Source organism: Dasypus novemcinctus, chromosome 18 (genome assembly GCF_030445035.2).
Source record: "Dasypus novemcinctus isolate mDasNov1 chromosome 18, mDasNov1.1.hap2, whole genome shotgun sequence".
Lineage (NCBI taxonomy): Eukaryota > Metazoa > Chordata > Mammalia > Cingulata > Dasypodidae > Dasypus > Dasypus novemcinctus.
In genome coordinates this window covers 79270551-79283453 of record NC_080690.1, presented here as the reverse complement: position 1 = coordinate 79283453, position 12903 = coordinate 79270551, and the positions used below count along the sequence as shown (strand labels likewise).

The 12903-nt window shown below is 44.5% G+C and overlaps 1 protein-coding gene across 9 annotated transcripts; it reads left to right on the top strand.

Moving 5' to 3' along the window:
• Nucleotides 1-579: 579 nt before the first annotated feature.
• Nucleotides 580-10694, top strand: LOC101418535 (leukocyte immunoglobulin-like receptor subfamily A member 5). Of its 9 annotated transcripts, none has more exons than XR_011646403.1 (11): nucleotides 580-686; nucleotides 848-928; nucleotides 1021-1305; nucleotides 1447-1749; nucleotides 3150-3200; nucleotides 4165-4281; nucleotides 7133-7175; nucleotides 7263-7300; nucleotides 7476-7551; nucleotides 8890-9021; nucleotides 9096-10694. XR_011646403.1 is itself a non-coding variant. In XM_012529186.4 (11 exons), exons 1-11 carry the CDS (start codon nucleotides 653-655, stop codon nucleotides 9237-9239), a joined length of 1278 nt encoding a protein of 425 aa, XP_012384640.2. In that variant the 5' UTR covers nucleotides 580-652; the 3' UTR covers nucleotides 9240-10694. The 9 variants fall into 9 exon arrangements, 8 of the variants coding, with proteins under 8 accessions (XP_012384640.2, XP_012384643.2, XP_012384639.2 ...); XM_012529186.4 differs by having other exon boundaries at nucleotides 848-883; nucleotides 7476-7570; XM_012529189.4 differs by having other exon boundaries at nucleotides 7476-7528; nucleotides 8890-8931.
• The last annotated feature ends 2209 nt before the right edge of the window (nucleotides 10695-12903 follow it).

The window sequence follows — 12903 nt, the reverse complement described above, 5'->3', positions numbered from 1 at the left end:
CAGAGACGTTTGAAAGTGTTACACAGCTAGTTCTGAAAATGATCTATGTATCTTAAAAAAAAAAGGAAAATAAAAAAATGAAAAAAAAAAGAAAGAAAAAAGAAGAAAATGGAGGAAGGACCCAAGAACCATTGACTGCAGGAGACCCCTAGAAGCTGGAAAAGACAAGGAAATGGTTGTCTCGTAGAGCTTCTGGAAGGAATGCTGACTCCTTGATTTAGCCCAGTGAGTCCACTCACATTTCTGACCTTTAGCACAGTAATATAGTGAACTTGTGTTAGAAGCCCATAAGCTCATGGTAATTTGTAACAGCGGAAAAAGGAGACTAATCTGTTGGGTATCTGATTTTTGCAAATTATAAATATATGTTGACAGTGGGCCCAAGGAAGCACTTCAAACAATGGCTTATGGGTCAAGTAAGGCTTCAGATGTGGCCCAAATTGTCCCAGAGAACCCAGTGCCTGTCACAGCGACCCGGGGAAAACAGAGTCAACCTCCAGGGGAGGGGCAGTTCCCCTTCCTGTGGGGCTGATGTGACAACCTCATGACGGGTAGGACCAGCCTCCTTGGCCACATCCTGTGTGTCTTTTCATCCTGCCAGGCACTGTGGTCTCCTCCATCTGCACAGCTGGACCCAGTGGAAGGAGACGCCATGACCCCCACGCTCACAGCCCTGCTTTGCCTCGGTGAGATCTGAGAGGGGGAGGGGAAGCAACAGCCTGGGAGGGTCCCCACCCCACAGCCAGGCCTGGTCCTCCAGGAGACCCCAGGGCTTGGAGGCTCAAGGGGAGGAGGGGAGCTGCTCAGGCTTCAGGGTGCAAACCTCTAACGTGGAACTCTCTTTCAGGATTGAGTTTGGGTCAGAGGACCCCAGGAAAGGCAGGTGAGTTGACCCCAGAATTTCCAAACATCCTGGATCTGGGACATGGTGATAAATCTGGCCAGAGCCTTGGAGCACCAAGAGGGGGAAATGAGGTTAGTGAAGAATCCCCTTAAAATCTAAACCTGATTCCTTTCCAGGGACCCTCCCCAAACCCACCATCTGGACTGAGCCAGGCTCTGTGATCACCTGGGGGAGGCCTGTGACCATCTGGTGTCGGGGGACCCTGGAGGCCGAGGAGTACCATCTGGATAAAGTGGGAATCTCAGCATCATGGGACAGACAGAACCCACTGGAGCCCGGGGACAAGGCCAAGTTCTCCGTCCTGTCCATGACAGAGGACTATGCAGGATGGTATCACTGCTCCTATCGCAGCTCCAGGCACTGGTCAGCAACCAGTGAGCCCCTGGAGCTGGTGGTGACAGGTGAGGGGACACTCAGGTGTCCCAGCCTCAGGCCATGCCCTCAGGAATGGGGTCTGCTCTCAGGGGGTGTCTCCCTCTCACAGCCCACCCTGGGGAAATGCGGAGGGTGAGCCCCACTGAGTACAGCTCCTCCTCTCCTAGGAGCCTACAGGAAACCCACACTCTCTGCCCTGCCAAGCCCCGTGGTGACCTCAGGAAGGAATGTGACCCTCCATTGTGGCTCATTGGAGGAGTTTGAAGGGTTTGTTCTGTCTAAGGAAGGAGAACATGGGAGCTCCTGGATCCTGGACGCACGGCCACGCCTCTGGGGACTGCCCCAAGCCCTGTTCCCCATGGGGCCCATGAGCCCCAGCCACAGGGGGTCATTCAGATGCTACGGCTACTACTGGATCAAACCCCAGGTGTGGTCAGAACCAAGTGAGCCTCTGGAGCTCCTGGTCCCAGGTGAGGAAGTCCTGTCCCTGCTCCATGAAGACTTTCAAGCCCCAAACAGGTTAAAGGGAGTCTGTCCTCATGGGAGCCTCAGGTGGGAGGAGAGCACAGGGCTCTAGAGACTCGGAGAGGGAGAGACACTGAGACCTGGAGCTCAGAACGAGGTTAACTGTGCTTGAGGACCATCCCCTGTAGTTCGTGGTGACTCTACCACCACATGTGTCCAGGAAGCCTCCCCTCCTGGCCCAGCCAGGCCCCATCATGGTCTCAGGACAGAGCCTAACGCTCCAGTGTCACTCTGACGTCAGCTACGACAGATTTGCTCTGTCCAAGGAGGGGTAACGTGGCCTCAACTTGCACTTTGGCCAGCAGCCCCAGACTGGACTCTCTCAGGCCTACTTCCCACTGGTTGGAGTGAGCAGCACCCATGGGGGCCGGTACAGATGCTACAGTGGACAAAGCATCTCCTCCGAGTGGTCAGCCCCCAGTGAGCCCCTGGACATCCTTATCACAGGTTGCGGAGCCCCAGCCAGGTGCATCTAGGACCCTGACTTTGCACAGGTCCTGCTGGGGAAACTCTGGACAAGATAGTTGGGGGCTCGGAGTGTGGTATTGCAAGGGATGGGAAGAGGCAGAAAGAGAAATTGGTGAGGGAAGAAAGATGGACTGAGAAAGAGGGACACAGAGACCGAGATGTCCTCAGGGAGGAGGCCTGGTGGAATCTCAGTCCAGAGCCCAGGTGGAGGCTGGCAGCCCCTCACCCACCTTCTTCTCTCTAGGAGAGCTCCCTGCCACACCCACCCTCTCTGCTGCTCTGCCAGGCCCCAAGGTGTCCTCAGGAGAGAACATGACCCTGCAGTGTTGCTCAGGCACATGGTTTGATACATTCCTTCTGTCCAAGGAGAGAGGAGCTGATGTCCCTCTGCTCCTTAAATCCCAAAACCAAGCCCACCTTCTGTACTTGGCTGACTTCACAATGAGCCCTGTGACCTCAGCCAATGGGGGAATGTACAGGTGCTATGGTTCATGCAGCACCTCACCCTATTTGTTGTCTCAGCCCAGTGCCCTCCTGGAGGTCTTGGTCTCAGATGAGGAGACCCCACCCATGTCCCTTCTGTGTGCCAATGATAAGTTTAGGGTCCAGTCCCCAGTAGGGTTCTGGGCTGAGATGGAAGTGAGAGGGCCTGGGAGGAAGAGTCATCTGGGTTATGAGCCCCTAAGAGTGAAGGAGGCCAACAGGTCCCCACCCACCCCTGCCCACCGCACATCCCCATCACGAAGAGGCATTAGGTGTGTGAAGGGAGGTCACTGAGGTTTGCATGAGGCCATTATAGGAGAAGAAGACTTTGAGCTGAGATGGGTCTTTAGGGGCAGCTCCAGTTTCTCACCCTCCTCTTTGTCCTGATTCCCAGGTGCCTCTGGGAGCCCCAGCCCCCCACCTTCTGAGCAAAACTCAAGACCTGGTGAGTCATAGAGGCTTCTGTCCCGAGTTTACAATTTCCCCTACTCCTGTTTCAAGAGTCTTGGCTGATCTAATTCTTCTATCATCCCAGTGATCCTCTGCCAAGTTATTAATTGAGCAGTTACAGTAGGAAAAAAAACCCCATCAAACTCTAAACATGGCCGTGAATGTCAGACCCTCCTGGGTTCAAATCCTAGCTCTGCTTCTTCCCAGTGGTAGGCCTTGGACAAGTCCCATTACCTCTCTGAGTCTCAGTTTCATGGTCTGTAAAACTTGTCTCTTATTGTCTCCCTCACATATTTGCAGAGATTTAGGTGAGGCCCCCCAAACTCATCTGCATGGAGTTTGCCCCAACACAGAGCTTAGTAAATGACAAATCCATCCCCACTGCCCCTTCGAAGATAAACACATGCCCAAAAGTTCAGACGAGTTCTGCATGAGAGTGTTAGGGCTCAGCAGAGGGGAAATGGATCTTGTTTGGGATATGGAATTGGGGAAGACACAGAGGGCTCCCTCTGTAGACCCAGCCTCTGAGCTCCCCCTTTTAAGTCTCACTTGCATTGGGGAATGAAAGAGATTGTGAAAGGGTACCATCTATTCTAGCTAAAGGAGCATTAGGGCACAGGGGCTGGGGGACAGAGCACTCTAATTACATAAGGACCCCAGAGCATGAAGCTGCTCTGTGCTGGTGGAGCAGCATGAGGACAGCACAAAGGAACCCATAGTCCTGGGTTCAAATCCCAACTCTGCCACTTCCTGGCTAGGTGACTGTAGGCACATGAGTTACCTCTCTGAGCTTGTTTCCTCATCTGTAAAAAAGGCAGGATGGGGTGGAATGCCATGCTGCCAGATTGCTGTGAGAGACAGAGATGATGAAGGCAAAGGTCAAGGCATGTGCCATGCATGCAGTAGGTGTTCAACTAAGGGGCATCTTGCTCATTCCTTATGTTCCTTGTGCTCTGAAGGTCTCACAAGGTACCTGAACATTCTGATTGGGATCTCAGTGGCCTTTGTCCTGCTCCTCTTCCTCTTCCTCTTCCTCCTCATCCGACAGCAGTGCCAGGGCAAATGCAGGAAGGCAGGTGAGTAGTAGAAAATGGGAGGCCTGGTCTACCTAAGAGTGGATATCTTACTCGAAGTTCAGACAAAGTGAATTCTTAGGACCCTGGCCAAAAAATTTCATCAAAAAGATGTAAAAATGTTCAGTTTTGAAAAAAAAAAACCTTCCAATTAAGATATCAAAATAATCTAGAAATTCCTTTCCAGAATCTTCCTGCATCAGGATTTAGGGATTCTAGGGATTCCAGGAAGTGGGGTGGTGAGGGTGTTGGTATGTTATGTGGGAACAGCAGGTTTGTGATGGGGAGGGAGATACAATATGATACAACATAAATGTGTTTTGTCAACTCACAGACAGGGAAGCAGGGCAGTATGGAGTGGACAAGGAGATGATGAGTTAGGCAGGAAGTCAATTGGGCAATTGATTGCTTTGAAAAAATATGTAAATAAATTGGGGTCAATGGGAGGTAAGTTACTCTGTCTGTAAAGGGAATTAAGAATATGGAAAGGTGGAAGGCAAGAAAACACTCTCAGGTATTCTATCAGAAATAGAAATGTAAGTATGACGTAATTTAAAAAATATAGCTGAGATAGAAATAGTTGCAGATATATATATGCACATTTTTATGTGTACATAGGTGCATGTGTTGTGTACACATGTGTGTGCTCTAGCTTTGTCCACTCAGAAGACCTTGAAAAATGATATCCCAGTAGCAATGGGCACCCCAGGTATCCAGATCTTGGTTTCCAAATACCATCCTTCACGAGAAGTTCTAAGGTTCCTCAGAAAATTCCTGACTTTAGGACAGAGACAGGTAAAATATGGGATAAGCTTGGAATGTATTATTGTACTAAAAAATAGAAAACTGCCCCAGTTATGATGGAAGCAAATCAAAACAACATTGAAGACAGCTTAAAGGGGCTCCTTTGCCCAAATCCAGTATAAGCTGAACACAAAAACTGATAATGTGAATGTTGAATTACAATCCATTGAATTCAACATAAATCTATTAATTTATAGCTTATATGAATAAATGAATGAGTAAATAAATAAATATGAAAAAAGGGAAAACTTTGGAGTAGAATACAAACTGACAAATGTAAAAGGAACAATGGAAATAGATAGTCATCAGTTGTGGTGGATGATCTGGTGGGAGTCATCTGTAAAAGTTTGATATAATTTATGAATTCCAAAAAGTGATATAGATTATGTTTGTGAACTGGTCTGTACTTCTGGGTATGAAACCCTTTGATTGATTTTAATTCAAAGGTTTTAAGTTTACTTGATTAAATCAAATTAGGGCCTTTGATTCGACCAAGTCAATAGGGCATGACTCAGGGTTGAGTCCCCGCCCCCTCAGTTGTCTGTTCAAATGGACATCACACAAGAATGCACACAGAGGAAGTGAGAGAGCTCCAGAGACATGGAAGGGGAGAGAACTTTGATTCTAAAGCCGTGGGAGGAGAGATGAGCCATTAGCCTGATAGTTTGCAGCATGGAGAGAACAGAACAGGTGAACCCTATGACAGCCTAGAACTGAGATTGGAAGAAGCTGAGCCACGGAGCCTTAAGAGGAAAGGGGAAGGCTGAACCCTTGCAGATATCACCCACCATCTTGCTCTAACATGTGGCAACAGATTTTGTGAGGAAGTAACCTTGGGTTGGACTCTTTAGGGCCTTGTAACTGTAAGCTTCTATCCCAAATAAATACCCTTTATAAAAGCCAACAGATTTCTAATACTTTACATCAGCACCCCTTTTGCTGACTAATACATCATCCATGGATTCTAAGACTGGTAGTTGGAGGTTTGGTCAGGGTCAGAATATTGAGCTAATATCTGAATATCTCCTCAAAAAATATTAACCAAATATTAGGGGAAATTTGGCAATTTCACAATAAGAAACTTGGCAGATATCAGCTTGACATCAAAGCTAACATCACCAGGGGTAGGAAAGGTGGATGTTATGTGTCCCCTAGTGTCAAAGAGAAGAGCTTGGCCTCATTTCTATGTTCCTCCAAGAATTCATGACCTGAGTCTGGTATTAAGAAAACATTGGGTGGAACCAGGTTGGTGGCCATCCTACAGCATGAAAAGTCAGAATCTTTAAGGTATTCAAAGACATGAAGCACAATGAAAGACAGAGGAACTGTTCCAGATTGAAAAGACTGATGAGGCATGACAGCAAAATGCAAAAACTGTTACAAAAGAGGATCCTGGACCAGAAGGAAAAGGGCACACTGTTGGGACAGTTGGAAAAACATGAATGGGGACTGTGGATTTGATGAAAGGGTTGTATCAGTATAGATTTCCTGGTTTGTAGGTTGTATGGTGGTTATGTAGGTGAGTGTCCTTGTAGAAAGGAGGCACATAACTGGTGTATTTAGGGGTGATGGTTCATCAGATTGGAAAACATTATCTCCATCTATATGTATAAATATGTGGATGTGGATATGCATGTGTATGTCTATAATTAGACAGTTAATAGACTATCACATCTATTGTATCTATATCTGTCTGTGTGTCTTTCTACCTAAATATTTATTAGTTTATTGTGCTATCTGTGGTAAATAGGAAAAATTGGTGATTCTAGGTCCAGGTGATGCCAGAAATTTTCATAAAATTATCAAAAATTTTTCCTTAGGCCTAAAGTTATTATAAAATAATCTAGAAAGAAGAGACTTAGAGTGAACTTACAAAATGTTTCAAATGTCCTTTCAGCTTAGAAAAAATGTACTTCAACAAACATGCAAGTTCTGTTATCGTTTTTCATGCGTTTCAAATGGAGAAGGCAAGGATTCTCTGTGATCTCAAGGTACCTCTGCAGGCTGAGTCCTGGGGCTGGTTTAGAGGCTAATTTCTAACTTTGTTCAGGTGCTGCAGATCCAGAAGCCAAGGCCAGAGACTTGCAGAAGAGGTAGGTCCTCCCCCAAAGGCCCCAGACCTTCCACCTCTGCCCATAGCTCCTTCACTCTTGCCCAGAGCTCCTGTTTCCTCTTCTCAGATCCAGCCCCACTGCTGACTTCCAGGAGGAGCACCAATGTAAGCGGGAGAGGGGGGTTGACCTGGAGGAAGAGAGTAAATCTGTATGATGCCAGGCACATCACTGCCCTCTCTGGGCCTCAGTCTCCCACTTAATAATGGGAGAGGTATGCAGGACCACAGGATGCCAGGAATTTTGCCAAGAGATAGACCTTCTCTGTTCTGTCCACTCCAGATGCTGCCGTGGGAGACTGCAAGCCTGAGGAGGACAAACAGCTGGACAGTTGGGTGAGCCTCTGGTTCCTGCCCAGGTGCCCACAGCAGTCTTTTGTTAGTAAGCAAATCTACTGGACACTGCTCCATCTCCTGCCACTCATTGGCAAGGGGCGTCCACCTCTCCCTTCCTCTTGACTCATGCTGCTCCCATGGCTGCAGTGACCTCACTCTCAGCTGATTTTCCTGATTCCACCTGGGCCCCTAGTCTTGGTCCCTTATCTGGGAACTTGTAATGGTCTCAGACTGTTAGGACTGGCCGGTTCAGCTGTGCAGTGTGTGCACTGCAGCACAAGGATCAATATGTGGTATTGGTGGGGTGGAAAGGCATGCCTTTTCCATATTTGCTTTAAGGAAGGCACTCTATAGGCCTGTGCATCCCTGCACTAGAACCCTCTGCTTCCCCCTCTCTATTGACTTTCTTTCCCCTAGTTCCATGACTTTAAATGCAGGGTTGAACCACACAATAATGTGCCTTGTATGTAACAATTGGTAATTGGCTCCTGCTCTCATAGTAAGCCAATTCCAGCCATTTAATAACCTCACCATCAGACAACTCTGTATATTATGGGGCAAAATTTCTTTAATCACAGGTATAGTGGTATAATATGATTTTGCTGGCTCATCTATGTGCAAACTCATGCATACACAGACATTGCATATATTGAGTGTTCATTGGGTGTATATGCATAATATATATGTATATACTTAGTGAATGAATAAAGAATGAATATCCATCAAGACTCCTAGTCCCCCTTCATTAGTTTATTCTGAGTGACAGATATTTTTGGATTGTATGATTTGCCAGGCTCTGTTTTAGTCCCTGAATTTATAACCATGAACGAATCTGTCCCTGCCATCCTCAAAGGCATTCTAGAGGGCTAGGACAATATGGGAAAATACATATGCAACATCAGCACAAAGTGCCATCAAGAAAAATATAGCAAGATAAGGAAATAGAGATTGCTTCTGAAGTATGATTAAAGAGAAAATAGCTCAAATACATGCAGGCAGAGGAAGCAGCAGGTGAAAAGGTTTTGAGACAAGAACACATTTAATCAACAAAGTGGGTGGTGTGTCTGGAGACAAGTGATCAAGGGTAGTGTATTAGGAAATGTCATAAGACAAGCAGGGAGCAGCCAGATTCTGCAGGGTCTTTTGTGCTATCATGAGAAATTTTAGAAGCCGCTTGAAGATTTTGAGCAATGGGGGGAATATGATGTGACATGTGTTTAAAAGAGTACAGTGTAAACCACTGTCCATGTGGTGCAGCAGTGCTCTAAAATAAACTCTCTTGTCTCTGCATGGAAAATTAACTGAAGAGAAACAAAAGTGGAAGAAAAATCAGCTTCACTCTTTCTCTGTCTGTCCATCAGAGTCCTAAAGATGAAGATGCACAGAGAGCAATTTATACCCAGGTGAACAAATCAAGACTTGGGCAAGGAGTGGCCAAATTGAGGGACATGAAAGAGAGACGAGTGGAAGAGGACAGAGAGGAGGACAGTCAGGTAGGTCCTTTCCTCTTCAGGCCCCCACTACCCCAAACTCTTACCTGTCTTCTCACTCTCCTCCCACTCCCCAGGCTGCTGCTGCTGAAGAACCCGAGAATGTGTCTTATGCCCAGATAAATAACTTGACTCATGGAGAGATGTTCACCCCCTCTTCCTCCCTATCAGGGCAAACCCCAGCTAAGCCCAGTGTGTATGCTCTCTTGGCCAACCAATAGCCCAGGACAAGACCCAGACACCCACACTCCAAAGAGGGAGATAGCGGGGTGTTCCATGCTCATTCATTCACCCCAGAAGGCACTGGAGATGCCTCCAAGGATCTCGGCTAATGAATCCCAGTCCAGAACCCTTTTAAATGAAAGAAGGATATTCTGGGATTTTTGAAATCACCTAATTCTACAAAGATAAATAATATCATTATATTTTTGAAAAAATAACAATGGATTTCTAGAAGCCAATGGAAGAAACCACAAATGAAGTTGGAATGTTTTTTATTTAGGTTATAATGCAAACCTGATACAGCAAAATCTGTGAAATGGGGAAATTAAGTGCTACAATTAAAATATTAGAAAAAAGAAAACTTGAAAATAGAAGACCTTAGCTTCTATCTTAAGAAATTAGAAAAGAATAGCAAATTAATACTGGGATGATAGAAGATAGGATATAGTAGTGATAAGAGCACTTACTAATAAGGAAAGACAAAAAAAGAGAAAAATCAATAAAGCCATAAGTACTTTATTCTAGAATACTTTTAAAAATTCATAAAGGTCCTATAAAACTGGTAAGAATAAAGAAGAAATAAGGCACAAATCAGAAATGAAAAGGGGATATCCCTACAGATCCTACTACCTGTACTAGTTAATAAGTGGATATTATCCACTTTAGCAACCTTTATCCAATTTAGATGAATATTACAAATATTTCAAAATTAAAACTTAACAAAATGCTTTCAACAATAGAAATCTGATTTATCCCCCATTACATAAGTTAAATCTGAAAATTAAAATCAGCCACAAAATAAACTTGATGACTATCAAGTTTCTCTTCTCTTAAAGAAGAAACACTATTCATGCACAAATGTTTCTGAAGTTAACACTGTCCAATATATTATATTATGCCATCATGAACAACTGGCAAGGAAATTTCAGTAAAGGAAAATCACACTTGAGTGTGTCATATAAACTTATATGGTAGATAAATAAATAAATAAAATACTGGTGAAAATGTATATCAAGGCCAATTTGTGGAAATTCAAGATGGCTTAATATTCTAAACCAATCAATCTAAGTCACTACATTAATATAATTAATAGAAAAAAACATGATAATCTGGATATGTTTAGAGAACGGTTTTGAAAAAAATGTTACATGCTTATGACTAAAATTACTTATCAAGAACGGAAAGGATTTAATATATCCACTTTTTCATTTTATGGATCATACTTTTGATGTTCAGTCTAAGAACTCTCTGCCTAGCCCTGGATCCTGAAGATGTTCTCCTGTTTTGTTTTGTTTTTGTCTAAAAGTTTTGTAGTTTTGTATTTGTATTCTAATGTTATAATTTTAAAAAATCTTGGAAACTGTATAAATATCCTTCAGTGGATGAATGGTTATGAAAACTGATATATACATGTATGGAATATCACACAGCAATAAAATACCTTATTATCCTCATCTCCTGGTTTCGGGGGTGCATATGAATAGCCATCCTTTAACTATCTGAGCTACTGGACATAATTCTAATTCTTTGAACAAATGAGACATATGATGCTAAATGGGACTTGGCTCCCCTGTAAGTAACTTCCTCATACCTAGAGAAGGTTCACACTCACCCCAGGATTGGCACTCGAGGCAGGAGTCTGAACAGATCAGAAGTCCTAGACCACTAGGACTCAGGTACTGACCTGCAGAAGACCTTTCACCCTAAATTTTATATAACTGGGCTGAATAGAAAATTCTTGACTAATAATGATTCAATTCAATTAGTTAATAGAATTTTTTTGATGAACTGTATGCTGACAAAGGCATTGTCATTTAAAGGTCCTTTGCCTTTATCTCATAAGTCAGTTTTAGGATTTTACTTTTTGCCCTTAATATTCCACACTACCACTATCACCATGATATGTCAAGGATTCTAATTTTTAAAATATCACCCTTGGGAGAGGGAAGAAGAGATATGATGTGGGAGCATTTTCGGCACTTGGAGTTGTCCTGAGTGGTACTGCAGGGACAGTTGCTGGACATTGTATGTCCTGCCATGGTCCACTGGGTGGACTGGGAGAAAGTGTAAACTATAATGTAAATCATTATCCATGTGGTGCAGCAGTGCTCCAAAATGTATTCACCAAATGCAATGAATGTCCCATGATGGTGAAAGAGGTTGTTGATATGGGAGGAGTGGGGTGAGGGGGGTGGGGGCTATATGGGGACCTCATATTTTTTGAATGTAATATTAAAATAATAAATAAAGACAAAAAAAGAGATTTTAGGGAAGATTGGTTTTCTCTTCTAGTTGAAACTCTTGGAATTCACATCATTTTGATTGTATCTTAGATGTGATTTTACATACATCTTAATTTACTCATCTCTGAGATCATAGAAAAGAAAACTAGCAACTTGAAACCCATGAAAATATTCATTGAAGTCCATGGGTGACCTCTTCCCCAATAGCAGAGGCCTGGGGGAGGGTCCTTGGCTCTGGCTGGTCTGGAGGGGCTAGTGCCCTTCCTTACTGCAGGACAGTAAGAAAATGGTCATTTGTGGTAGTTCTTAGGGCTTAATCTTTTGGAGAAAAAGTGCCATATTCAGAAAGTAGCTTTTCCTATGTGATAACTATGTTTCTGACATGCCAAAAGATAGCATAAATGTATGTAATTGTAATGTCCAGCTTGCAGTGGGTTAAATAAATTCACCAAAATCAACGCAATAACTAACTCCAGGGAAATCTTTGTTCAGCCAGTGGATAAAAGCATTTTCTCTTCAAACAAACAAACAAACTAACTAAGAACAAAAAAACACAATGGGCATTTCCATCTACTGAAGGCAGGAGGAGTTGTCTACCATGTGATGTGAATTTGCAGTTCTTTGATGCAGGGTTTCTGGCCCTCTTCCTTGTAGGCTCTGTGACTGTCTCCCATGAGAGGACTTTTAGGTACTATGGCTTCCAGCTCTTACTCTGACAGGAGATCACTCTCTAGAGACCCTCTGGTCATTGAGGTCATAGGTGAGGGAGCTCTGGTCAGGTCCCATCTCTTTTGGGGCCCTGCAATAACTGCTCTATGTTACATCACAGGGAAGTCCTGGTGGAGATGAGGGAATGGGAACATGGGCCTGCTGGTCCAAACTTTCAGAGAAAGCCAGCTAGGGGGATGTCACCTCTCAGAGCTATGGGAAAAGCCAGGGAACACCCACAATCTCTTCATTATTTAACCCCACCATATGGTCAAAGGCAGTGCTAGGTGACAGCAGTGTGGGGTTTAAAGGGCATAGTAGGTTGACCTAGGAGGAAAAGAGCTTGGCTGAGGAAGGCATTGAAATGCAGCCACCAGTCAACATCCTTCTTGTGTCACTGTAAAAGCAGTTTTTGGGGTCAGCAGCCCTCCACCCATGTGGATGAGCTTCATGTCTGTTGAGGAAGAAAGATGGAGATTAAGGGAAGGGGCCTCAAGTCTTAGGAACCCTGAGGACCTTGGTGTCTCTTGGGTGTTCAGTGTGGGAGGAAATGAGGGAGGGGGAAGTGTCTCAGAGGGAAAGCAACCCAATCCTTTGGCCCTGACCTTGGTTCTGGTTTTTAGGGATCCCTATGGGTCATTCCAGTGTATCACAGAATGAGACACAGAATATGAAGAGTAAAGAGGACCTCTTATTTGGAGGACATTCACTG

Bases quoted from the DNA above. Each gene is read 5' to 3' on its own strand.
- LOC101418535 (XM_058280804.2), top strand. From the start codon at position 653: ATGACCCCCACGCTCACAGCCCTGCTTTGCCTCG. The intron at 929-1,020 runs GTGATAAATCTG...ATTCCTTTCCAG, and splicing joins CATCCTGGATCTGGGACATG to GGACCCTCCCCAAACCCACC. The intron at 1,750-3,149 runs GTGAGGAAGTCC...CCTGATTCCCAG, and splicing joins TCTGGAGCTCCTGGTCCCAG to GTGCCTCTGGGAGCCCCAGC.